This window comes from Dipodomys spectabilis, unplaced genomic scaffold, assembly GCF_019054845.1.
Source record: "Dipodomys spectabilis isolate Male_0828 unplaced genomic scaffold, ASM1905484v1 ptg000018l, whole genome shotgun sequence".
Classification (NCBI taxonomy): Eukaryota; Metazoa; Chordata; class Mammalia; order Rodentia; family Heteromyidae; genus Dipodomys; species Dipodomys spectabilis.
The window spans coordinates 5,637,404-5,665,149 of record NW_024870695.1 but is presented as its reverse complement, the minus strand read 5'-3'; the positions used below and the strand labels follow the sequence as shown (position 1 = coordinate 5,665,149).

Genomic DNA, 27,746 nt, shown 5'->3' with positions numbered 1-27,746 from the left:
TGTCCTTTCCTCCTTCCAAAGCAGTTCTTTATTATGCAATCAATCAGCAAGTGTTAATGAGGCCCAGCATCATGCCAGGTGCACTGTACTAAGCATCAATACACTAGTATAAGAGACAGACGCTGGCAGCTGGAGGCACACAGGCTAAACAGTTCTCAGGAAGTGCTCTGTGGGTAAAACTCAAACCTCCTCTTAGCTGCCAGTATTGAAATAAACATTCTTTCAGGTTAACATCTTAAAAGAAAAATATCACACCCCGCATTTGTCATGGCCTGAGACTGTTTCCTAGTATAATTCACTGGAATCACTAAACAAGGTTTCCTTTCATTGGAATTCACCTTATGTTCTCCTCTAATAGAACTGGAATCAAGATTTTTTTTTTTTTTACATAAGGAATTTTAAAAGGTTAAACACAGAGGTGCTTAGCAAAGTGGCTAACACTTGTCTGGACCGAGACACTCGATCAGCTCCAGGACATGCTATTAGTAGTACTTGAAGGACAACACTGAACACATTTGCCAACAGTTCCTAGGATGTTACTGCCTCCGGGGGAGGAGTCAATACCAGAGGGAGTGGTCTAGACAAGAGATGATTTTCATAGCAACATTTAGCACCAACAATACCAGGCAATACCAGGGGGTTACCAGGAACTTCACCCCTCCCCCACCCCAAATTAACTAGTTGAGTCTCTCGAACTCTTAGTTACATGGTTCTGGGAACAGAAACTAGCCTTAAGACAGCTGTACACTGCCTATGACTCCGCCCAGGAGCCAGGAACTATGGAGAGCCTCTAGCTTCCTGCTTTAACATTCAGCACAGAGGAGGGAAGTGGAGGCAGCAGTCTCACCGGGGCCTGAGACCTGAGATGGTGATATCAGAACACAAAAGCAACCTCACCTTGCTTCCTCTACCCAACCCCACTTCCACTGTGGACCTGGGGCCCCAGAATCTCCACATGGCAAGTAAGGGAAGGGCTAGAAACGTCTAGTGTTACAGTCTTGATACTCTAATGAAAAAAGATCACTGATTTCTTTGACTCAAAAAAAAAAAAAAAAAGAGCATGTTAAACCCGGAAGCCTGGGCTGAAGCAGAACTTAAGAGAAAGGTTTCAGAGTGAGCCTCTGCCACTTGGAGTGAACAAGTACCTTTTCTCCTGGAGCCTGCTTTAAAGCGCTGAAAGGTGTGAGCAGCTAGCTTTGGCATAACAGGAAAGAACTGATGATTCATTCCTCCGTTTTTACAAAAAGACACCAAAGTCTAATGGGATTCCAGGTATGCAGAGATGCTAGACTCAGTATCTCATGCTCCTGCTCTCTTCCTTTCTATCCTGAAGGTCCTCTGGTTATCACGTACCAAGGAGTCCTCTGCAGAAATGACCACTGAAGCTACTGAAATGGAGGGTAGTGTTTAAAATGTAACACTGGTTGGCTGAAAATACTGGATTTTCTTATAAAGTGTGTATAAGGCACGGTGTGAGAAAGCTGCCCCCACGCCCAGCCCCACGGCTCCTCCCACGCACACATGCACACAGAAGAGGCCAGCTGGTTTTGCCACAATGCACAGAGAATGGATTGCTTCCCATCACTTCTGGTTTTTGAGCTGGTTGGAGAGCCAGTCTAGGCCTTCGTAAAGCCCATCTCCACTGGTGGCACAGGTGGCCTGAATGTACCAGTTTCTCTGGCGAAGGGAATGTAAGCCGAGCTTGTCCGTTATCTCTGCTGCATTCATTGCATTGGGAAGATCCTTGAAAGAGAATGCACACAATCAGTTTACCATGCTGTGTCCACACAATGGAATAGGCTCTTCCTCCTAAATGTGCCCTACCCCACAGCCTTCTCTTTACAGACCCCAAACCTTGAAACCATCATTTACTTTCTCTCAGGTCTGAAAATTCCAAAATACCTGCAAAATCTGACCACTTCCTACCGCTTCCACTCCTACCACCATCAATCCAGCCTTACTAAGCTTTCTTACCTGGCTTACCAAAAATGCTTCCTGATTGGTCTCCCTGCTTCTGCTCTGGCTCCTAAAAGCTTGTTCTCAACCCGAGTCAGAGAAAATCAGATTAAATCATTCTTCTACCAAAACTGGGCCACAGCTCCTTTTACCAGGAAAAGCCTAGGCCCTTTTGATGGCTTGCAAGATCCTCCAGGTCCCAAGACCCTCTCCTGCCTCTCCTGCCTGCTCTGCCTTTTTAATATAGGACCCACCACATGTGAACACATTTAAAAAGTTGTCTGATGTAATCCAAGTGCCTGGCACCCAGTAAGCTCAAACTAAATCTAAATAAATGAGCAATGAAGAACAAGGATGATCTAGAGGTACTGCTAGGAAGGATGTCAAAGGCAATCTAAGTAATAAAACAGGTTGCAAGACCAAATGTATAACAGCCTAGGATGTAGTTCAGTGACAAAGCACTTGCCAGCAAATGCAATGTCCTGGGTTCAGATTCCCACTACCAAAATAAGAAAACTAAAACAACAAAACTGAATGCATAATCTGATCTCTGGAATTTAAATGTAACACAACCATAATTTTCTATGAATATAGAAAACTCAATCTCTTTCCATAAGAAATTTCAGTGTTTTATTCTAAACAGGACTGGAACATTTCGCCTGATATTCTGAACTGCATCTCAGATTTACACCTTGAACTTGTTCTGTTTTTACCATTAAAAACAAACTCATTCTTTCCTTTTTTTTTTTTTTTTGCCAGTCCTGGAGCTCAGGGCTTGGGCACTGCCCTTGAGCTTTTTTTGCTCAAGGCTAGCGCTCTACCACTCGATCCACGGCATCACTTCTGGCTTTTTCTGTTTATCCACATAAACAGAGGAATCAAACCCAAGGCTTTCTACATGCTAGGAAAGCACTCTACCACTAAGCCACATTCACAGCCCTCATTCTTTTCTTTTTAAAAGTCCATTATGTTCACTGGTGAAACTGCCTGACATCCATCATGAGTAGCAGGGTAACAGCTGAGTGCACCCTGGAAAATCATGATTACCATGAATGGGAAGACAAGAGAACACATGTTTAATAAAGCTGAAGTGACAAAACAGGCCACAACCATGTCATAACAATATGATATGAATTATGTAACAAATGCATTCTTGAAGAAGGAAACACAACACTGCAGCAGCCGTCACCCCTGGCTAGCACGCTTCTGCCTTCTGTCGAGCTCAGTTCAGACGAGAACCTGAGACTGGGCAGCTGTCACTACGTTACAACAGGCCCATCTGAACCCTCCCATTGAGACTGTCCCTAGAACTCAGATGTCATCTGAGCCACTCTGCTCTGCATTCCTCCTCACTCACCACCCGACCTATAACACCTCATTCCACCACATGTAAGCGACTCCAACACAAGACCTTCTGTCAATCTCCCTTTTCTGTGCACCTGACACCTGAATCAAAGCCTAGAACCTAGTGTCTACTCAGTATTTACTGATTGAATGAATGACATCCTAAAAAAGGACATAGGATTGATCTAAGGGAGACAGATGTGTCTCAGTATTCAGACATACCTGTTTATTTACGAACACCAATAAGACTGCATCTCGGAGCTCATCTTCTGCCAACATCCTGGTTAGTTCTTCCCGGGCCTCATTGACCCGTTCTCTGTCATTACTGTCAACCACAAAAATCAGACCTGCAAAGAAACCCCCAGCATATGAGTGACATCCACAGGGCAGCACAGCTGTTTATCTGGTCATACTGATCCTCCCTCTCTGCACTGCACATGTGTGCTTTCAAAAACACAATCAATTGTTGAGGACACATCACACCCTGACTTAGGAACCTTGCTGCGTGCCACTCCATTCCTTTCTAGGCACAGCCCTTCACCAGGCTGACAACAATATATAGTAAGACATAGGGCTCCGGTCTTGGTCACCTAATTTCCACAGTAGGGAAAAAAAAGAATTTCATTTCAGAGCAGGTCCCCTAAAACAAAGCTTGACACAAAGGAAGGCCTGGGGGCAGTTATTTTATCTGGGAAGGAAACCCTAGGAGGAAGGAGGGAGAAAAGGGAAGGAGTAAAATGAAGAAAGAGGGATAGCCAAGATAAAAGTGAACACGTTTGCTGTTGCTAGATATTCTAAGAAGCCATATGAAAAGCCTCTCAGTACGGTTCACTGGGTTCAAGAGGGGCAATGTTTAAGATTCCATTCTTAACAGTTGGCTCACGCCTGTAGTCCTAGCTACAAGGAAGCTGAGATCTGAAGATCATGGTTCAAAGCCAGCCCGGGCAGTAAAGTCCGTGAGACTTATCTCCAATAAAACACCAGAAAACCGGAAGTGGCACTGTGGCAAGTGGTAGAATGCTTGTCTGGAGCTGAAGAGCTGAGAGACAGCGCCCAGGCCCGAGGTCAAGCCCCATGACTGACAAAAAAAAAAAAAAAGATTCTGTTCTTATTTCCACGGGCTCAGAGGAATGTCTATATTGTCACATGCATCTCTATAGTAAAGAATCGGGGGCCCCTTGTGGTGGTACACACCTGTAATCCTAGCTAGTTGGGAAACAAGAGTGCTTGAGGCCATCCTGGGCAAAGTTAACAAGATCCGATTCCAAAAACAAAATGTAGGACCAGGAGCCTGGTCCAGAGAAAGTAGAGCTCTTCCCTGGCCTGCATGAGGGGTGGGGGAGGGAGGAGAGATCACAGAAAGAAAAAAGTAGAAAAAGGGAAAGGGAAAACAATCCTCTGTCCCCAGAATTTTCAGAGTGAGAGGAGTGTCTGTGATCATGGTGGGCTCCCATCTGGTGGCTTATGCTAACAGGGATATATGGTAGGTCCCTAGCTAGTTAGTGCTAACAAAATTGAATTGGAGAGGGGCAGGGATCCAGGGTTTGACTCACATGGCCAATGAACCCATCATGTATCTGTAAACAAGCCCCTATAAAAAACCATACACAGTAAAGTTCAGGCATACTCTCCAGCAGTACAGCAGCAAATCATCCTGACTTGTCAGGGAGTGGGCAATAGAAGCTTGGTGTTTAGTACCTGCCTAGGTCTATGTGCCTTTTCTTTTTTTTTTTTTAAACTCAGGGCACTATCCCTGAACTTCTTTGGCTTAAGACTAGCGCTCTACACTGGAGCCACAGCGCCACTTCCAGTCGTTTTTTGAGTAGTTTATTGGACTTTCCTGCCTGGGCTAGTTTCATACCATGATCCTCAGATCTCAGCCTTCTGGCTGAGCCTGGCAAACACCTCTCCTTTTGACTGGCTCTTTTTGCACTAATAAAACTCTAAGTATAAGCATTTTCCTGAGCTCGATGTCATTCAAAACAAAACCATCCCGAACAACAGAGGTATGGAAAACCACCACATCTATAGCCAACTTAGTCAGAAGGAAGGGTGGCTTGGGGACCCTCAACTTGCTATAGCTGGTGACTGAGAAACTCTTGTACACAAATGTGTCCTTAACCTGTAAGATGTGAACCAACTCCAGACAATAGGGTCAAAAGTCTTCATAGCACCTAAATGAAGGGACCGAAACCTACACATTAGCCACTAATACTCTGACTGGAGGAAGAAACAGGGCCAGAAGAACCTCCAGAGGAGGACCCAAAGTCAACACACTAGTATGAAAGCAGGATGGGAAGACTTGCTCTGCGGTAGTGCACATGACAAGAACTATTTTAACTTGATGTTAAAACCTAACATGTGAAGTGGCTGCTAGAAGAACTCACTTGATCCTGCACTGACTTACCAACAGTCACAGTAGCTCAATTTCTGGGATAAGGGTGATAAAAAGCAGGCTTTTTTTAGACATTAGGAGTAATATCCTGGGAACTTTACACAGTCACCAAAGGACCCCACAGTCTAAGACACAGCAACCTGGAGGGACTCGAAGAGCTACCATGATATCAAATACATCAAAAACCAGGTCCTATGAAGGTAACCTACATAACCAGGGTGACTTGATTTGGAGAAAAAGCCTCAGTGCAGGACTGACAGCAGTCTGCAGATATCAGAAGGGCTCTGGTATAAAGGTTCAAGGTGTTTTGACAGAGCTCTATGAGGAGACTGAGGACCAGTGGGGAAACTACAGGAATCAGCAGAACGGTCATCCGGAGTGGAGATGCAGTGGGCTGACAAGGAGGTATCCCTGCGTGAGAAGTATGTGTGCCAGCGTAAGACGCAATCTGTGGGAGCAGTGCAGAAGGGATAAAGAGTGGGATGAATGGGCCTCTGGGTTCTCCTTGACAAGGAGGTGTCACAAATGAATCTAGGAGAGAAAACCAAGGCTAAATCTCTGTCTGCCCGCCCCCCTCCCCCCCACCCCCCGTATGTCCCTGCCTGACAGGTGTCTGCAGCTCCCCCAGCTTCTCCATATTAGTGCTTTGTGTGAATTAAAGTCCTGTCAGGTTCATTACAGATTAAAAAAAATAAAAACATTCCTAACTTTTCACAGCTCAAAGTTTGCTATGCTACTAGTAGCTCTGGACTCTGGGTACTAACTATGCAAGACAAGTTATCTAGACATTCAAGCATATTCTTAGTCTCAAATGCAAAAGCAACCAAGAAGAAATTGACATACTAGGTCCTATTTTAAATCCTGTTTTTATATCAATTCTTACCTAAGAATTCAGCATGACTACTTATGATCTAAGAAGACACATTTACACATGAAAAATATACTACAGTGTTCCTTAAAAAGGGCTATATAAAGCCGGGCATGGTGGCTCACACCTGTAATCCTAGCTACTCAGGAGACTGAGATCTGAGGATTGGGGTTCAAAGCCAGCCCTGGCAGGAAAGGCTGTGAGACTCTTATCTCCAATTAACCACCAGAAAACCAGAAGTGGCACTGTGGCTCAAGTGGTAGAGTGCTTGCTTTGAGCTAAAAAGCTCAGGGACAGCTCCCAGGCCCAGAGTTCAAGCCGCATGAGCGACAAAAGGATAGCGGAGGGGAGGGGAGGGGAGGGGAGGGGAGGGGCTCTTGAGCACACCAGTGGCTCACACCTGTAATCCTAGCTACTCAGGAAGCTGCCAGCTTGGGCAGGAAAATTGTACTAACCTCAAGCAAAAAAGATAAGGGGATAAGAGACAGCACCCAGGTCCTGAGTTCAAGTCCCAGTATTGGCAAAATAAATAAATATAAAAACACCTGGTTCTCTATGGGTTCTTTATGGAAGGAAAATGAGAATGATACAGTATCTTTTCTGTGTATATTCTCCTTGTTTTTGAATTTTAAACTACATACATCATCGTCCAACGTATTAACTGAAAGTACATTCAAGGAAAAAAACGGTTCAAGAGGATAACTATTGGACTTTTATGCACTCTGTACAATATGTCACTAAAAAAAAAAAAATCACATAGCCGGTGCTGGTGGCTCACACCTGTAATCCTATCTATTCAGGAGGCTGAGATCTGAAGATTGCGGTTCAAAGCCAGCCCTGGCAAGAAAGGCCATGAGACTCTTATCACCAATTAAAAACCAGAAATTGGCACTGTGGCTTCAAGTGGTAGAGCACTAGCCTTGAGCAAAAAAGTTTAGGACAATGCTCAGGCCCAGAACAGATCAAAATAAAAAATAAAAAATCACAGCCAGGCACTGGTGGCTCAGGCCTGTAATCCTAGCTACTTAGGAGGCTGAGATATGAGGATCAGGGTTCAAAGCTAGCCCGGGCAGAAAGTCTGCGAGACTCTTATCTCCAATAAAACCACTAGAAAACCAGAAGTGGTGCTGTGGCTCAAGTGGTAGAGTGCTCGCCTTGAGCTGAAGAGTGCAGGGATAGCACCCAAGCCCAGAGTTCAAGCCCCATAACCGACACACACACACACACACACACACAAATCACATAAACAGTTCAAATTCATCTGTGTAGGTGAAACCCAGACAGTTAGTCTTTTTTTTTTTCTTTTTTCTTTTTGGCCAGTCCTGGGGCTTGAACGCAGGGCCTGGGTACTGTCCCTGAACTTCTTTTGCTCAAGGATAGCACTCTACCACTAGAGCTACAACGCCACTTCTGAATCGAACCCAGGGCTTCACACATGCTAGGCAAGCACTCTACCACCAAACCATATTCCCAGTTAAATGTCTTTACAGAGAGCTAAAGTAGTCAATAATGTCTATCGTACTCAACACACTCATGAAAAATATACATAGAAGACAGCCTGACCTTTGTGAAACTGGCATAAAAAGCCAGGACAACACACCCTTACCAATCATGGGGTAAGTCTACTTTTCAAGCATTTCCCTTTGCTATTTCATAACAAGCCCACAATATCTATCCCAAGGTCTTAGAATACAGCTAGCTCCCTACCACTGAAGCAATAGCAACTGAAATTGAGTAAAATTGGATTTGTTTCAACGTAAGATTGAAGAAAAAAGGCACTTCAACTTGGAATCTGGACAGGGTAGAAAAAGGAATCCTGCTAGAGGATAACAAAGTTAAACTTCAAGTTGGAGCCAAGACCTCCCAAGCACAGAACTAAGGATTTCACAAATCTCTCATCTCAGCCACCTGATGCAGGCAGAAAGCTTCATCTCCATTGTGAGATGAGGAAATAGAGACAAAAGCAATATGACCTAATTCTCCCCAAGAGTTCACAGCAGAGCTCTGGTTCAGACGCACACAATCTAGTTTGATTATAGATAAGCAAGTGCAAGGGATTGGCCAAGTCAGCAAGTACCAGTTCAAAACAAATGGACTTGCTAAGCATCAAAACCTAAAAACATGAAATTGAAAAACCTAACCATCACCACAGAAGGTGGAAGGCTATCAAATGGTGTCTGAAATCAATGACTGTGAGATAACAACAACAATATGACTGTGCTATTTTTCCTGACTTCCCTACTACAAACTATTCCAAGGAAATCAAGTATCTGATGAGGAAATTCTTATAGCTAGTCAGTTCAGTAGGACTTACAAGATCTAGAGAAATTCACTGTGGTAATCACAAGGATGTAATGGATCTAGCAACAGTCCATTTGTAGACACTGAAATTATGAGGTGAGAGCAATGGGGAACTTCACCTAGGGGAGCTGGGTTGATACCATCTGAAGCCAGTTGGTTCTATTAAAAATGTAACACAATCTAGGTAGCCATTGTTTAGAGGGTACAGGATTTCAATTTCACAAGACAAAAAGAGTTACAAAGATAAGCCAGGTGCTGGCTACTCAGGAAGCTGAGATCTGAGGATCACAGTTTGAAGCCAGACTGGGCAGAAAAGTCCATGAGACTCTTATCTCCAATTAACCACCAGGAAACTGGAAGTGACACTATGGCTCAAAGTGGTATAAGGCTAACTTTGAGCAAAAAAAACCCTCAGAGACAGTGCCTACCTAGGTCCTGAGTTCAAGCCCCACAACCAACAACAACAACAACAAAAAGAGTTATTAAGATGGACTAAGGGGGCTGGGAAGGTGGCTCAGTGGTAGAGCTCTTGCCTTGCATGCTCGAGGCCCTGGGTTCGATTCCTCAGCACCACATAAGCAAAAAGAAAAAAGCCGGAAGTGGCACTATGGCTCAAGTGGTAGAGCGCTAGCCTTGAGCTGAAGAGCTGAGGGACAGTGCCCAGACCCAGAGTTCAGGCCCCATGACTAGACCCAAAAAAAAAAAAAAGATGGACTAAGACAGCCATGATGTACTACACCGTAAATGCTTTATTACCACTACACATTTAGAAGTGGTTATGATAGTAAATTGTATGTATTTTATCAGAATAAAGAAAAACAAAACCAAAAAGCTAATTCTACTCCTAGATTACACCCAATGAAAATGAAATGAAAACAAAGATACTAAACACGAATGCACACAGCAATATTACAAAAGCCAAAAGACAGAACCAAGTGCCCACCAACTGATAAACAAAATGGCTTGTCTCCAGACAATTGAGTATTATTCAGCAGTAAAAAGAATGAAGTTCTGGGCTGGGAAGGTGGCTCAGTGGTAGAGTTCTTGCCTTGCATGCATGAGGGTTCGATTCTTCAGCACCACATAAGCAAAAAGAAAAAACCCGGAAGTGGCGCTATGGCTCAAGTGGTAGAGGGACTGAAGAGCTGAGGGACAGCGCCCAGGCCCAGAGTTCAGGCCCCACAACCGTACCCAAAAAAAAAAAAAAAAAGAATGAAGTTCTGAACATGCTACAACATGAATGAAGTGAAAGGATTCAGATACCACCTCCACCACACCTGCCAAGCACAAAGGGACAAATACAAATTGACTCTACTTGTATGAATTATCCAGAACAGGCCAGTTTATAGACAGAAAGTAGCATAGTGCTTCCTAGGGGACAAGGGTTGGAGGGATACAGCTACTGCTCAGTGAGTACAGAGTTCCCACTGAGGGTAATAAGGAAGTGGCTAGTGGTGATGGTTACAATATATTTGAATAAAGCCCGGCGCTGGTGGCTCACGCCTGTAATCCTAGCTACTCAGGAGGCTGAGATCTGAGGATCGCAGTTCAAAGCCAGCCCGGGTAGAAGAGACCGTGAGACTCCTATCTCCAATAAACCACCAGAAAACCGGAAGTGGCGCTGTAGCTCAAGTGGTAGTGCGCTCACCTTGAACTGAAGAGCTGAGGGACAGCACCCAGGCCCAGAGTTCAAGCCCCACAACCGACCAAAAAAAAAAAAATATATATATATATATTTGAATATAGTTAAATATATTTAACACCAGTGAATTTTTTTTTTTTTAATTTTCTAGACATGTTTTTCTTTAGTTCTTTTTTGTACAAAGAGGTTTTCATTCAACATGTCAATTTAAGAGTACAATGCATCTTGATCCTTGTCACCCCTTCCATCATTCTGGCTCCATGGATCCCAACGCCACCTATCCCTTCAAGTTACACAGATGTACATTGAATGCTATGACTCCATTTGCTCACCCTTCCTTCTCCATTTGTCTACACACTCTCCCCTTAGGCTCCACTTCCCTCAAACAAAACACGTTTCCACTTCCTGGCATTCATATTTTCAAACAGTTAATTGTTCAAAGCAGTTACACCATTGGAATTCACCCCAAACACCACTAAGTTACACACTTAACAATGGGCAGAATAGTAAATTTATATTGTATGTACTTTAATAAAAGAAATTTAAATAAAGAAAATCTACTTGAGATTGATGACTGAAGTCTGTGTTAGGATATGCTATAACAGAATGAACACTTAGGGAATATTTTTGCCCTCAAGTGAGTCTGAATCTAATCAAGCCTTTATATAAAATGATATCAGCTTGCCGGGTGCTGGTGGCTCACGCCTGTAATCCTAGCTACTCAGGAGGCTGAGATCTGAGGATCACGGTTCAAAGCCAGCCTGGGCAGGAAAGACCGTGAGACTCCTATCTCCAATAAACCACTAGAAAACCGGAAGTGGTGCTGTAGCTCAAGTGGTAGAGCACTCGCCTTGAGCTGAAGAGCTGAGGGACAGCACCCAGGCCCAGAGTTCAAGCCCCACGGCCGACCAAAAAAAAAAGATATCAGCTTATAGGAAATATACACATAATCAATTAAATGATATCACAACAAAATAATCAGTCAGGTCCAGAATATGGGGTAAACATCTAATAAAAATTATGGTGGTAAAGAAGAGAGTAGTAAAAGGCACACACTGGTGGTTCATGCCTCAAGCTACTCAGAAAGTTGAGAGATCTGAGGGTTGTGGTTTGAAGCCAGGCCAGGCAAGGAAGTCTATGAGACTCTTATCTCCAATTAACCACCTAAAAATTAGAAGTGGAGCTGAGGCTCAAGTGGTAGAATAAGAGAGGGGGGGGGAAGGAGAGGGATAGGGAAAGAGGGAGAGGGAGGAGAGTAGGGAACTGTTGTAGAGTAAAAGACTAAATGCAGAATGGAATGCAATGTATGAACTGTGATCCTGATGCAAACAAGTCAAACATAGAAAGACTATATTCCATACAAACATGGGAATTGGAATAAGGCTCATGTATCAGCAAAAAAGAATTATTGCTGAGTACTGGTACGCCTGTAATCCTAGCTATGTAAAAGGCTGAAATCTGAGAACCAAGATTCAAACCCAGCCCCGGCAGGTAAGTCTGTAAGACTCTTATCTCCAATTAACCATCAGAAAACTGGAAGTGGAGCTGCGGCTCAAAGTGGTAGTGTACTAGCTTTGAGCAAAAAAGCTCCAGGACAGTACACATGCCCTGAGTTCAAACTCCACAACTGACCCCCTCCCCAAAAAAATACATATATGTGTGTGTGTGTATATATATATATATATATATATATATATATACATATACATATATATGTATACATATATATGTATATATATATATGTATACATATATATAGTTTTCAAGTATTATAATTGAATGGAAGTTATATTTTTTAAAAAGCAAGGACTGAAGATGTAAAATGCTTGCCTAGCATTAATGAGGTTCTGGGTTAACTCCTAGCATAGAAGAAAGGAAAAAAAGAAAGAAAGAAAGAAAGAAAGAAAGAAAGAGAGGGAGGGAGGGAGGGAGGGAGGGAGGGAGGAAGGGAAGAAGGGAGGAAGGGAGGGGGGGAGAGAGAAAGAAAGAAAGAGAGAGAGAGAGAGAGAGAAAGAGAGAGAGGGAGGGAGAGAGGGAGGGAGAAAGAAAGAAAGAGAGAAAGAAAGAGAGAAAGAAAGGAAAACAACTCATCAATTAGAAATGAACACTAAAGGCTGAACGGGCAAAAGATACTACTACATATAGGCTGGTAAAATGCTGGTAAATGAGGGGTGGGGTTAGGGGGTAGTTGTGGAGGTGGGAGGGAAGGGATGGTAGGGGAAAAACAAAGGAGGAGGCAACAATGCTCAATAGGAAATGTACTCATGACCTTGCTCATGGAACTCTAACCCCTCTGTACAGTATTCTTACAATAAAAAACATATTAAAAAAATGCTGGTAAATGTGGGTATGTCATATCCTCTGTATTTGTTGTAAATTTTCCATGAAGAAAGGCTTTTAAAGCTACATTATTTTAAAGATAGGCACTCTAATATCTATAGGCTGAAAAGATGACTATAAATAGAGTTAAATGCCTAAAGGAAGATTTAAAACAATGATGTAAGAAATAAAGGGATGCTTGCCTTGAGTATTTGGTCTGGGAAGACCAACAGACGTGTAAATCCTTACCAGTAATACATGCAACCAAGATCCAGAGTAGCAAAACACATACAAGTCAGCTCTAAAATGAGTAATTTTAGATAATGTGAAGATTCTGCACAAGAATCAGGGTATCTGGGCTGGGAATGTGGCTTAGTGGTAGAGTGCTTGCTTCACGTGCATGAAGCCCTGGGTTTGATTCCTCAGTACCACATACACAGAAAAAGCTGGAAGTGGTGCTGTGGCTCAAGTGGTAAAGCGTTAGACTTGAGCACAGAGAGGCTCAGGGGCATCACCCAGGCCCTGAGTTCAGTCCCCAGGACTGGCAAAAAAAAAAAAAAAAGAATAAAAAAGAATCAAGGTGTCTTAGTAGTTGGCAACATTCAGTAAGGTATCATTTATCTCAAATAAAGCCATAAAGAAGATTCAATTCATTGATGGGCAAATGCATTACGACTCGTCCTTTTAAGAAACCATGAACTGAGCACAGTAGCCCATGCTTCTAAATTCCAGTACTTGGGGGGACAGAAAAAAGATGTAGTTCAAGACCAACCAGGGCAATAAAAAAAAAAGCAAAGAACAAGTAGTGAATGCCTATAACCCCAACTATGTGGGAGGTGTAGCAGATGGAAATCCAATACCAGCCTCAAAAAAAAGCACATGACCCTATCTGAAAACTAACTAAAGAAACAACAACAACAAAAAAAAACAGGAATAAGAGAATAAGTAGTGATCTGGGATACTTAACAAAAATTAACTGAACAATAAAAACAAATCATGGTAATAAGGGAATAAGGGAACAAGATACCAGAATTGGATTCTAGGTTCAGCCTTTTCCTAGAGGTATGAGTTTTAGATATTCTCAACAGGTTTAAAAATATTGACTCAATTCAAATTCTTCAAAAACTGGTACTTTGCCAGGCATTGGTGGCTCATGCTTGTAATCCTAGCTACTCAGGAGACTGAGATCTGAGGATCAAGGTTCAATGCCAGCCAGAATAGGAAAGTCCATGAGACTCTTATCTCCAATTAACCACCAGAAACCCAGAGGTGGAGCTGTGGCTCAAAGTGGTAGCCTTGAGCAAAAGAGTTTAGTCAGGGATAGCACACAGGTCTTGAGTTTAAGCCCCATAACCACCACCACCACCAACAACAAAAAAAAAACAACTGGTACTTCATCTAAAACATGTGTTAGCTCTCAATGAAGTAAAACATGAAATTCATCGCGATACCCATTCTGGATTAAGGAGTTAATTAAAGTGGTCCTTTTTCTAGGGCCACATCTCCAAGACGCTTCCCCATCAAGTGAGGAGGCCAGCAGATAGAAGGAATGACTAACAGTTCCCATAAAGCACCTGCAGCAGACATCACCAGGTGCATCCACCTGGGGACCAATTTGACATGTACCATTCCTGTCCTTACCTTGGGTATTCTGGAAATAATGTCGCCACAGAGGCCTGATCTTGTCCTGGCCACCAACATCCCAGACTGTGAAGCTGATATTTTTATATTCTACGGTCTCCACATTGAAACCTAAATTGAAAAAAGGGAGAAAAATTGTCTTCACTGGTTGAACAATTTAAAATAACTTCAACTACCATTTCTAAAACGTTTTGATAAAGCAGAGCTCTAGTCAAAGATCTCTAGCTTACAAAGACAACATGCTGGCTTACTCTGCCCTTTATTGTGCCTAGTTTCTCAAACCATTTCTCCTCTCCAATCCCCACAGCAAAGAGGAGACATCCATGGAACTGACTGCTGCTTCTCACTGCACAACAAAACAATCTACCTACATCTTCACACATACTCCTTTCTAGCTCCATTTTGGAGCAAGGAAGGGGGGCAGCTATTGAATGCCAATTCCCTACCCAGACTGTCTGGAACTCTTTTCATTGCTGACTTCTCACCCATCCAAACAGCATGTTCTTAGCATGCCTAGGCTTTTTTTAATCTTAAAAATAAACAGGGGCTGGGAAAGTGGCTCACTGGTAGAGTGCTTGCCTTGCACGCATGAGGCATTCCATTCCTCAGCACCACATAAGCAGAAAAAGCCAAGTGATGTTGTGTGGCTCAAGTGGTAGGGCGCTAGCCTTGGGCTGAGGCGCTCACGGACAGCACCCAGGCCCAGAGTTCAGGCCCCATGACTGACAAAAAAAAACAAAACACCCAAAAAAACAACAACAAAAAAATCCTCCTTCCTTGATCTGCATCTTCACCTACTACCACCTTCTTCTGCTCTACAAAGTCAGCTATATTCACCAACCCCATACATAGCACCACTTTAGCTCTGATCTACCAGGGAAAGCAGCTGGTTTCTCTGGGGTCAGCCAATCATCACTATGTCAGGGAAGCCCCCAACGCTTTTGAGCTCTTTACTCATGTGACAACACTCTGACACTATTGCCCTCGTCTTCCCTGAAACCTCCCCACTTCCCATGTTCTTCCTACCTCTATGGCTGCACTTTCTCAATCTCTGTAAGCTCCACCATATTCAAATGACCCTCAGGACGGATCCTCAGGATTTCCATTCTCTAACCATTCTCCTTTCTGGCCCCTGCCTAAGCAACCCCACTTATCCCCAGGCATCATTGCCATTTCTGATCAAACAATTCTCAGACATATATATATCCTTCAACCAGGCCCTCCTAAGCTGGCAGTTCCCCAAATACAGTGATCTGTCAAAAAAAATGGATCTTAAGATCCTCACTCTTGGGGCTGGGAAGGTGGATCAGTGGTAGAGTGCTTGCCTCCCATGCATGAGGCCCTGGGTTTGGTTCCTGAGCACCACACAAGCAGAAAAAGCCAGAAGTGGTGTTGTGGCTCAAGTGGTAGAGCACTAGCCTTGAGCTGCAGAGCTGGGGGACAGTGCCCAGGCCCAGAGTTCAGGCCTCATGACCGATAAAAAAAAAAAAAAAAAAGATTCTCACTCTTTGCAGGTGCTGGTGGCTCATGCCAATAATCCTATCTACTCAGGAAGCTGAGATCTGAGTATCACAATTTGAAGCCAGCCTGGGCAGAAAAGTCTATGAGACTCTTATCTCCAATAAGCTGCACCAAAAGTGGCACTGTGGCTCAAACTGATAGAGCAAAAAGAGCTCAGGGACAGTGCCCAGGTCATGAATCCAAACCTCACAACTGACACACACACACAAAAAATCCTCACTCTTCAACCTGCTCCTCTGCTATTCATTCCTTTACTGATTACACTCTACAAGATGGAAACCTGGAGGTATTCTATGCTTCCAACTCTTACCCCAAAGCCCCTCTACCAAGCCTCATCAGTTCAGCCTCCTAAATATCTAATATTCTCTTATGCAGAAGACCATCTCTAGCCCTTAAGTAACTAATCCCTCTGTAGCTACTCTTCCTCTGCTAGCTAGACAACTTGCTAAATGGGAAACACAAAGTGTGGCTGAGCGTAGTGGCTCATACCTGAAGTCCCAGCTTCTTGGGAATTGGACAGAGAGTAGGAGAATTTCAGTTTGAGGCAGTCTGGGTCAAAAGTTAACAAGGTCCTATCTCTACAGACAAGCCAAGTATAACGGTGCATGCATGTGATCTCACCTACACAGGAGGTATAGATAGGAGGATCACAGTCAAATGCTGGCCCCAGGCAAAATCACAAGACCCTGCTGGAAAAATAAATATAAAAGGGCCAAGAGTATTGTTCAAGTGGTAGAATATCAGCCTAGCAAGCACAAGGCTCCAAGTTTAATCCTTAGTACCACAGACATACAAAAAAAAATATATATATATATTTTTTTTGGGGGGGGGTCCGGTTGTGGGGCCTGAACTCTGGGCCTGGGCGCTGTCCCTCAGCTCTTCAGCTCAAGGCTAGCGCTCTACCACTTGAGCCATAGCGCCACTTCCGGCTTTTTTCTTTTTGCTGGGGAATCGAACCCAGGGCCTCAGGCATGCAAGGCAAGTGCTCTACCACTGAGCCACCTTTCCCAGCCAACAAAAATATATTATATGTGACCATAATATGCATCATTTCTCTGAATATTCGTATTTGATTAAAATATTTTAAATTTTTAAAAGTTTATAAATGGACATATTAAATTGTAACCGTCCTCAGGAAACAATTTGAAGTACAATTAAAATAATAATAAATACCAAAAAAAAGTGGGCGCTGGTGGCTCATGCCTGTAATCCTAGCTACTCAGGAGGCTGACCGGTTCAAAGCCAGCCCGGGCAGGAAAGACCGTGAGACTCCTATCTCCAATAAACCACCAGAAAACCGGAAATAGCGCTGTAGTTCAAGTGGTAGAGCGCTCGCCTTGAGCTGAAGAGCTGAGGGACAGCGCCCAGGCCCAGAGTTCAAGCCCCACGACCGACAAAAAAAAAAATACCAAAAAAAAGAGTTGAGCATGATGGCTCACACCTGTAACCTCAGCTCCTGGGAGGGTGAAGGCAGAAGGCTGGTCTGGGCTACTAAGTAAGACCACTGCCATCTAAAAAAAAAAAAAAAAAGGAAGAAAAAGAGGTTGGGAGGCAAAGAGTTAGGGAAATCTTTGCTTGGTTTTTCTAAGTCCTGAATATGATTGCTAAGACCCACAGTTACCATTCAAAAATCTCAATTCTAGTTATGCCTTGTTTTGGTAAGAGACACTCATTGCACTGAAAAAAGCTAAACTGTTACTAAACAAGTATACAAATTCAGTGTCATTCCAAGTCCACAGCAATGGTGGCAAAAGAGAATTTAGCAAAAACTTCAAACTTTAATCTGGAGAAATAAACAAGTCAGCCTAATCAGGAAATTTCTGAAAATGAGTAATGAATTACTTCTAAGCTATGACCAAGCCCTAGTGACACTTGAATAGAGTTCTGATGATGACTACAACAGGAAGAGGTCTACACAGCAGTGAGAACATAGCACAATTTCAAATCAGCACAGAAAGTCATCCAATCAATGGCACCAAATCACTGTCTACCCCTGAAACAGTAAGTAAGGCCAATGGACATGTGAATATATCCACTCACAATAAAGAAAATTCTAGGGGCGGGGGGGGGAGGCTGGGAAGGGATGTGAAGGGTAAACAAAGGAGAAGGCTGCAATGCTTGATAAGAAATGTACTCATTATCTTGCCCATGTAATTGTAACCCCTCTGTACAGTATGTTCACAAAAAATAAAAATTAAAAAATTTAAAAAAAGAAAATTCTAATTCAAATCAGTGAGTTTTTTCCCATCAGACAGTTAAATTTACAGAGGAAATGGGTACTTTTTTTTTTTTTTTTTTTTTGGGTCCGGACATGGGCCTGAACTCTGGGCCTGAGCACTGTCCCTCAGCTCTTCAGCTCAAGGCTAGCGCTCTATCACTTGAGCCACAGCGCCACTTCCGGCTTTTTTTCTTTTTGCTAATGTGGTGCTGAGGAATTGAACCCAAGGCCTCATGCATGCAAGGCAAGCACTCTACCACTGAGCCACTTTCCCAGCCCCAGAAATGGATACTTTTTAGCAGTAGTGGCATAACCTTTTGGAGAACAGTCTGGCAACTTGGATACACATCTGAGATACACATTTGTTGGTTTGGTTTTGTTGTTGTTGCTGCTCATACTGGGGCCTAAACTCAGGATTTTATCACTGTCAGTTTTTTTGGCTCAAGGTTAGCACTCTATCACTTGAGCCACAGAAACACTTCTAGCTTTTAGGTAGTTAACTGGAGATAAAAGTCTCACAAACTTTCCTGCTCAGGCCAGCTTCAAACCAAGATCCTCAATAGTTAAGATTACAGGCATGAGCTACCAGTGCCCAGAAGTATGCATTTGTTTTAACATAGCAAGCCTTGTGCAGGAATTAGTGTAAGAAAATATAGTATAGGGGCTGGGAAGGTAGCTCAGTGGTAGTGTGCTTGCCTTGCATGCATGAGGCCCTGGGTTCGATTCCTCAGCACCACATAAGCAGAAAAAGCCAGAAGTGGTGCTTTGGCTCAAGTGGTAGGGCACTAGTCTTGTGCTGAAGAGCTAAGGGACAGCGCCCAGGCCCAGAGTTCAGGCCCACGACTGGCATTAAAAAAAAAAGTATATATTTGCAAAAATTGTGAAAGATGTATGAGCATTATTTAAAAACATATAACTATCCATTCATGAAAATTACTTTAAAATATTATCATATATAGCTGGGCAGTGGTGGCTCATGTCTGTAATCCTAGCTACTCAGGAGGCTGAGATCTAAGGATCACAGCTCGAAGACAGCCAGAGTGGAAAAGTCCATGAGACTCTTATCTTCAACTAATCACCAAAAAAGCTGGAAAGTGGAACTGTGGTTCAAGTGGTAGAGCACCAGCATTGCATGGAAAAGCTCAGAGATAGCACCAGGGTCCTGAGTTCAAGCCCCAGGACCAGTGCACGTGTACATGTGAGTGTGTGTGTGCATGCACGCACACACATGCATGCACACACACACATCCATATAATGGATAGTACCGCTATCAAAATTGGATGTTAGCTAGGCACTGGTGGCTTGGATCATGGGTCGAAGCCAGCCCAGCAGGAAAGTCTGTGAGACTCTTATTTCCAATTAACTACCAGAAATCTAGAAATGGAGCCCAAAGAAGAGCGCTAACCTGGAGCAAAAAAGAGCTCAGAGACAGTGCCCAGGCCCTGAGTTCCTGCCCCATGAGTGACCAAAAAAGAAAAAAGTTGATGTTGATCTGTATGAGCCCCTTTCCAAACCCATCATGGCTTTATCTAGGCCAGCCCATTCACTGGGTCTCCATTGAAGCACTGTTTCTCAGGGACACTACTCCTGTGGGCTGCCTTGTGATCAGGCAGAAGTAGGTGGGGTCTCTCTCTCTAGCTGGTCTGTTTCCTTAAGGAGCACTGATGTCAATGGCTGGAAGCACCACAGCATAAGCACTTGCTAAATCTCTGCTGAGTTCTAGTTGCTGATGCCTTTCCACAGAACTGGGAATGCTCAAGGGCATGGACAGTGACAGGCATGACTCAAGCTTCCCCAGTATGATGATTCAGTTCACCTTGCATGGGCCAGTCATTTTACTAGACAGATGAGAAAACCCTGATTCCTGTTCTTATTTACCTTGTTGGGAAGAAGAGTGAACAAGAAATTACAAACGTGCTGGGAGTTACTAAGAACACCAGGTTGCTGAGGAAACTTAAGTGGGGGGAAACTGGCTCAAGAAAAGGCATCCCCGAGAAATAATGTTTAAACTGAGACTAAAAGAACATGCTAGCAGGGCTGGAAAGTGGCTCAGTAGTAGAATGCTTGCCTTGCATGCATGAGGCCCTGGGTTCAATTCCTTAGCACCACATAAACAGAAAAAGCCAGAAGTGGTATGTGGCTCAAGTGGTACAGTGCTAGACTTGAGCTGAAGAGCTGAGAGACAGCACCCAGGCACAGAGTTCACGAATACAACGACAAAAAAAAAAAAAAAAAAAGAACATGCTAGCATTCACTAGGCAAAGGCAAAGGGGCAAAGGAAGAAGGCATGAAAACATTTCACAGCAGAAATGACCTAGAAAGTGGACTGAGCCTATTATCTAACATGAAGCTGGAAAAGAGCCCACAAATGATTTTACAAACATACCTACCAATATCTTAAAAGTAGAATGTTTCTTAAATCTGTTTTTTTATGCATGCATGAAGCTAAAGGCAGCACATATTATTTATGCCATTAGAAAGAGCCAAGCAATCATGCTGTTTTTTTATGTTGGAAGAAAACAGTTCTTAAATTATGTATGTGACTATTTTCATCTGCTCTTTGTCTTCCTCCAATGTTGGCACCTCTGAAGTTGTGCTAAGGTGAAAGGTAGTCCTTTGGGTTCTGTGTGTACCTATTCAACACTCAGGGCTGATGTTCGCATGCCATCCTGTGGAATGCACTAGGAGTTTGGGTTTCCAGGCAGTTCACAAGGCATGGCTTAAGTTCTGCAAAACTGCTTCTGCAAAGCCCTTCAGGAGCCTACAAAACACAGCGCTGTTCCCAATAAGACAAATACTGCCAGTTTGTCAAGTTTCTTCATTTGGACACCATCACATGTAGCTGGCTGAAGCCAGAGTGAAGAGAACTCACTCCATCTTTAAACATGAGAGCACATTCCACCAAGACAGCTACCCAAGGGAAGGCCAGCTGGAATGGAGGCTGACAGAGAGGCAGTACCAGCTCCCACCTCAGGCTGGGACATAGGCTGACACAGGCAGGGAGGGCAGAGCCCTCCCCACTGTTTTAATTGTTACTTTTTCTTCTTTGCCAAACAAACAGGACTAAATTTGCTAGCCTAGCCTGTGTTTATATAACTCCCTATAAACCTAAGAATATGCCAGATGCAGAGAGGGCAATTAAGAAAATACGTAGAACCTGACTAGGATCCCCAAATGTTTCTGCTCTTGGTACCGACAAGATTTTTGAAAAGCAATGCCCAGTGGTATGAGAAGCACAGAAAATTGTAGCATACTACACTGCAAAGTGACAGTATTCAGGGCTGTTCACGTACCTATGGTAGGGATGGTGGTTACGACCTCTCCCAGCTTCAGTTTATACAAGATGGTAGTCTTGCCTGCTGCATCCAAACCTACCATGAGAATCCGCATCTCTTTTTTCCCAAAGAGACTTTTAAACAGCTTTTCAAAAACGTTCCCCATTGTAATGGAATTCTGCAACTCGAAAGAACAGAAAATCAAGTGACATAATTATTTGTTTTTTTCTGAGATATAAAAGAATCATACATGAAATGTGCTACAATTAGAGATGGCTCCAAGACAAAAAAAAAAAGTTAAAGCCGGGCGCCGGTGGTTCATGCCTATAATCCTGAGATTTGAGGATCACAGTTCAAAGCCAGACTGGGCAGGAAAGTCTGTGAGACTCTTATCTCCAATTAACCACCAGAAAACCAGAAGTAGTTCTGTGGCTCATGTGTTAAGAGTACTTGGCTTGAGCTGAAGAGCTCAGGGAAAGCACCCAGACCCAGAGTTCAAGCCCTATGACAATTAAAAAAAAAAAAAGTTAAACAATGTTACTTACAGCTTGACCAATAAGGAAAGAGTATGCTTTGGATTCAAAGGAAAAACAACCAAGCCTTTTGATGCTCTGCCAGGAAATTCTATTTTCCACTACAGCATCCAAGAAGGGCAATGGAACATCCTCAAGGCCATGCTATGGTGGTAGCCTTCAGTCATCTTAAATACAGAAACAATGCCACAATACACACACACACACACACACACACACACACACACAGAGTATCATACATACACATGCACACACCCCTCTGAAATTAAGTCATGAATCTTATTTTATATTCTATGAACCAAAGTTCTTAAGACAGAGAAACATTCATTATGCCTTCTGCTAGCAGACAATACCAATATCCAGAAAAGAATCCAAGAAATTTTCAGAGTTGAGGTTACAATTAAGTAAAATGTTCAACATTATGCATTATGGTTATTTTGGCTCACCTGGACTGTGATCCTCCCATCTGTGTTTCCTTTTGTGGCTGGCATAGCAGCCATGTGCCAGATCATTGTACTTCACTCAGAGCTTGGGATAACAGGTAGGTGACATCACACCCAGCCACTGAGTCTCTGGATCTTTTTACCCTGGCTGGGAGGCCTGAAACTGAGATTCCCCACCCCACCAAAGATTCCCTACCCCACTTAAAGTAGCTAGGATTGCAGGCCAGAGCCACTGTACCTGGCTTGCTTTAAAAAATACATATATATTTATATATATATATTATATATATATATATTTAATATATATATATATGAAGGGCTCGGACTCAGTCAGGGCCCAGTAGCAAAATGTTCTACCACATAAGCCACAATACCTATCATTTTTGCTTTAGTCATTTTAAAGATAGGGTTTCCTGCTTTTTACCTAGGCCATCAGCTGACTGCCATCTGCCTCCCTCCTAGTTAGAAGGCCACTACACCCAATTTGTTCTTTGAGATAAGGTCTGGATAGCTTTTTGCCTGGGCTCAAACATTGATACTCCTATCTCTGCCTCTCAAGTAGCTACTATTATCTTTTTTCCTTTTTTACAGATGAATCTATTTTAATTGTGTGCTTGTCACTTGAGTAAAAGACTTCAAAATAGCAACAGATTTACATAGTTAACAATTCTTGGAAGTCTACAAAATTTGTTCAAAAGGGAAGAGACATCCTTGTTCCAGAAACAATGGTTTTTTTTCCTTCTAAACTGCTAACCAAGAAGAGGATGTAACAAGGACAGCCAAACTCCCATTCAACCAGGTCCTAGTGATCTCAGAAGGGAGATCCCCTCCCCCCCAGTTCCAGAGGCCTTACAGAATTTCTGCACGCAAATAAAGGATCAGATGATCAAAGAATAATGACTGCATTAATTATACGTACAAGACTCATAGGTTTAAAACAGCCCAGTGTAATGAAGCATTCAAAATCTTGTTAGGTGATAACACTTGGGATTCCTTTGTTGGGGTGAAAGGGATGTGTGTGGAGACAAGTGTCACAGTGGAGGAAACCAGACATAGGGAGCAGGAAGGTATTTCTGGCTTCCAAGACCCTAAATGCAGGTGGCGCTGTGTTCCTCCGGCCTCTCTCTTCCCTTTCCTCGTCTTCCTCTCCCAGTGAGCGAGGTCCAAGGTTCAGATCTAAGGGAGACTCTCCGGACTAAGACGTAGCCAATCCAGGGGCTGCTGGCCATGCTCACCTTCCCCTGCCCCAAATACCCAATGTCCATGGGGGAAAAACCACGGCGAGTCCTTAAAGATACCGACTTAGAAAAGCCGCGTGGCCAAGCAGACCATGCACGGCGGGCGGGCCGCAGGGTGCTTTCGGCCCCCGCCGCCAGGCCGCTCCCTCTCAGCCTGCCGAGGGTCACGCGGCTAAGCCGACCCGGCCCCTCTCGTTTCCCGGTTGCCGGGTCCTACAGAGGGCGGGGAGGCGACAGTGAAGCCCAACCCCTTTCCACAGGACACCATAACTCTCCAGTTCTCCGTCCACTGACGGGTCGGAAATCGAGCCAGCCTTTGAAGGCCGCTGTTCTGTCCCTCCAGCCCGCTACTCACCTGTCACCCCTCGGAACGCTGAGACACACTGCTCAGAACACCCCTACAGACTCCGCGGCCTTTAGAATTTAGGCTCCTCGGAGTAAAATGGCGACCTGCAGGGGGCGGGAACAGCAACCAACCAATCGCTCACTGGCCTTAGGAGTCTTTGTACCAATGATCACAAAGTTCCCTGAGTGACGACACATCTAGCCAATGCGATAGACAATAAGGACAAGAGAGGACGCGGGCCCGCCCCCCGCGACCTAGGCGACGGCACCAAGCTCTGGAAATGCCGGGTTCATCTTCCAATGAGAGCTCAGCGTGCCCCCTCGTGAGCCCTGCCCACGTGCCCACGTGAGACCAATCCGAACAGCAAAAGTATTTCCGATTGCACAGCCAATCAACTGGGGAAAAGCTCAAGGATTGAACGAACCCCGGGAGCATTCAGACCAATCGGGTCCGGGGATGTGGGCGGGGTCAGATTCATAGTGATATTTAAGGAAATTTGCCCGGGTTGAGCTAAAAGTAGAAAGTAGTCTGAGGCAATGTTCGAGGTAGGAAGTATCTAGACACCAGCACCGAAACTAGCATGAGGAAGACTTCCTATTTAGTCAGAAACTAGACTACTGCCCTTCCTGTAAACAGATTTTCAAACTGTTGGGAGAAATCCAGACACCCACACCTTCTAGGCTTTACCTAGAGTCCATAGTCTTCACTTCTTGAAAAATACTTTTAATATCTCAGTCCCCTAAATGCCAATTTGCTTATAATTAAAAAGTTTAGTCAGCTGCTGCCTGTAGATGACACCTTCAATCCTACTACTAAGGGCTGAAATATGAGAAAAGCTAGCATGGGCAGGAAAGTCTGAAACTCTTTTTTTTTTTGGTCAGTCGTGGGGCTTGAACTCTGGGCCTGGGCACTGTCCCTCAGCTCTTCAGCTCAAGGCTAGTGCTCTACCACTTGAGCTACAGTACTACTTCCGGCTTTCTGAGTGGTTTGTTGGAGAAAAGAGCCTCACGGTCTTTCCTGCCCCAGCTGGCCTTGAACTTCGATCCTCAGATCTCAGCCTCCTGAGTAGCTAGGATTACAGGCGTGAGCCACCAGAGCCCGGCCAAGTCTGAGACTATTATCTCCAACTAACCACCCAAAAGCCAGAAATGGGGCTGTGGTTCAAATGGTAGAGTGCCAGCCTTAAGCAAATAAAAGCTGAGCTACAGCACCCAGGCCCTGAGTTCAAGTCCTAGAACTGGCACATACATGTGCAAATGCAAACACACACACACATACACACACACAAATCACTACATGTATAAAGTCATTTTTTAAAAAAACACCACCAGCATACCCCTATGTAAGGGGTAGGGGGAGGCAAAAGAGGAGAAAGAAATAATCATCTGAAGGTAATGCACCATTATTTTGACTTATTTCTCTGTGACCGTATTACTATGCAAGTTTTACATAGTTCAGATTGTGAATGTACACAATGTTGTCTTTTTCTGGTTAATAATCATTTTCCACATTACCTAACATTTTCTTAAACATAATTTTGATAACTAGGGCAAGAGGCTCCTATCCTAGTTCTACAAATTCCCAGTTCATCTTCCAAAGCGAACTTATAATGGAATTCTATGCATTACAATAAAATGTGTAAATGTAGTTTAATTTACTTAATAACTTTCATATCAATAATGATGGAGATTTATTCCTTCAGTTGTGACAACCTAAATAAGTGTCTTTCCAAGATTTCTATGGGGCCTAGAAATAAAACAAAGTCCTTATCCATATGGTATTAAATTGTTTAACCAATATGATTATATGAATGCACACATTTTCCATGCCATATTGTTTTCTTTTTCTTTATTTTGCAGTGTTGAGGATCAAACCCAGGGCCTTGCTCATGCTTATGTTAGGCAGGCACTCTACCACCACAGAGCTATGTTATATATGTACATTATACATATGCATATATAGTGTGTGTGTTAATCAGCTTTCCATCACTATAACAAAATATCTAAGATAACCAACTTCAAAAGAGGAAAGTCTTTTTTTTTTTATTTTGGTCGGTCTTGGGGCTTGAACTCTGGGCTTGGACGCTGTCCGTGTGCTCTTCAGCTCAAGGCAAGCCCTCTACCACTTGAGCCACAGCACCACTTCTGGTTTTCTTGTGGTTTATTGGAGATAAGAGTCTCATGGAGTTCCCTGACCAGGCTGGCTTTGAACCGTGATCCTCAGATCTCAGCCTCCTGAGAAACTAGGATTACAGGTGTTAGCCATGGGTGCCTGGCTTTAAGAGAAAAGTCTTGAAGGACTCAGTGCATGGTTGATTAGCACCTGTCCCTGTGCTGGTACAGTGATCATGATAGGAATGTATAATGGAGGAATTCTATTCATTTCATGGTTGGGAGAACACACACACACACACACACACACACACACACACACACACACAAAATCTCCTTTAAGAGCATAGCCACAATGACTTTAGACCTCCCATAGGCCCTATGTCTTAAGGTATGCACTGGCTCTCAAGAGCACCTTGGGCTGAGGCCATGCCTTTAACACTTGGACCATTGCAGGAATATTCTAGATCCAAAGTATAGAAATATTGTGTATATTTTAATAATAATAATATGCATGAAGGATGAAATATAGGAAAAATAGATCTCATTTACTAGTGCTTATATTCAAAAAGAAGGATTGTAATTTTTTAAAAGTGATTGAGACTAGGTGCCAGTGGCTCACACCTATAATTCTAGCTAATCAAGAGGCTGAGATCAATAGAAAGCCCACAGATTGGGAGAAGCTTTTCACTAGCCATACAACAGACAAGAGCCTCCTATCTAAAATATACTTAGAACTCAAAAAAATTCAATCCCCCAAAAACAAATCCTCAAAGAAACAACTGCCTCATTGAAAAATAAGCTAAAGTCTTTTTTTTTTTTTTGGGTCCGGTCATGGGGCCTGAACTCTGGGCTTGGGCACTGTCCCTCAGCTCTTCAGCTCAAGACTAGTGCTCTACCACTTGAGCCACAGCACCACTTCCGGCTTTTTTCTTTTTGCTTATATGGTACTGAGGAATCAAACCCAGGGCCTCAGGAATGCAAGGCAAGCGCTCTACCACTGAGCCACCTTCGCAGCCCATAAGCTAAAGTCTTAAAGAGAGACTTCTCTGAAGAGGAAATAAGAATGGCCAATAGACACACGAAGAAATGCAAATCAAAACACTGAGATTCCACCTCATCTCAGTTAGAATGGCAATAATCAAAAAATAACAACAGATGCTGGAGGAGATGATGCCAAAAGGGAACACTACTGCACTGTTGGTGGGAGTGTAAACTTGTTCAACCACTCTGGAAAGCAGTATGGAGATTCTTCAAAAGACTAAAAATAGAGAACCCCTATGACCCAGCAATCCCACTTCTGGGCATTTACCCAAATGACCACAAACAAGGCCATACTAAAGCTACCTGCACAGCTATGTTCATTGCAGCATTATTCACTATAGCTAAGATATGGAACCAACCCAGATGCCCCTCAGTAGATGAATGGATCATAAAAAGTTGGTTTTTATATTCAATGGAATTCTATGCTTCCATCAGAAAGAATGACACTGCCCCTTTTGTAAGGATGGAAATACTTGGAAAAAATCTTATTAAGTGAAGTAAGCCAGACCCAAAGAAACATAGGTCCCATGGTTTCCCTTATTTGCAAAAT

At 43.5% G+C, this 27,746-nt stretch overlaps 1 protein-coding gene across 3 annotated transcripts; it reads right to left on the bottom strand.

Annotated features, from left to right (window-relative positions):
- Arl17a (ADP ribosylation factor like GTPase 17A) lies at positions 1-24,138 on the bottom strand. Of its 3 annotated transcripts, none has more exons than XM_042673827.1 (5): positions 24,051-24,138; positions 21,500-21,659; positions 14,467-14,577; positions 3,523-3,647; positions 1-1,743 (listed from the first exon to the last, which is right to left on the bottom strand). In XM_042673827.1, the coding sequence occupies exons 2-5, from the start codon at positions 21,645-21,647 to the stop codon at positions 1,582-1,584; spliced, it is 546 nt and encodes a 181-aa protein (XP_042529761.1). In that variant the 5' UTR covers positions 21,648-21,659; positions 24,051-24,138; the 3' UTR covers positions 1-1,581. The 3 variants fall into 3 exon arrangements, with proteins under 3 accessions (XP_042529761.1, XP_042529762.1, XP_042529760.1); XM_042673828.1 differs by having other exon boundaries at positions 21,500-21,665; positions 24,051-24,129; XM_042673826.1 differs by lacking the exon at positions 24,051-24,138 and adding an exon at positions 22,461-22,579.
- Positions 24,139-27,746: the final 3,608 nt, after the last annotated feature.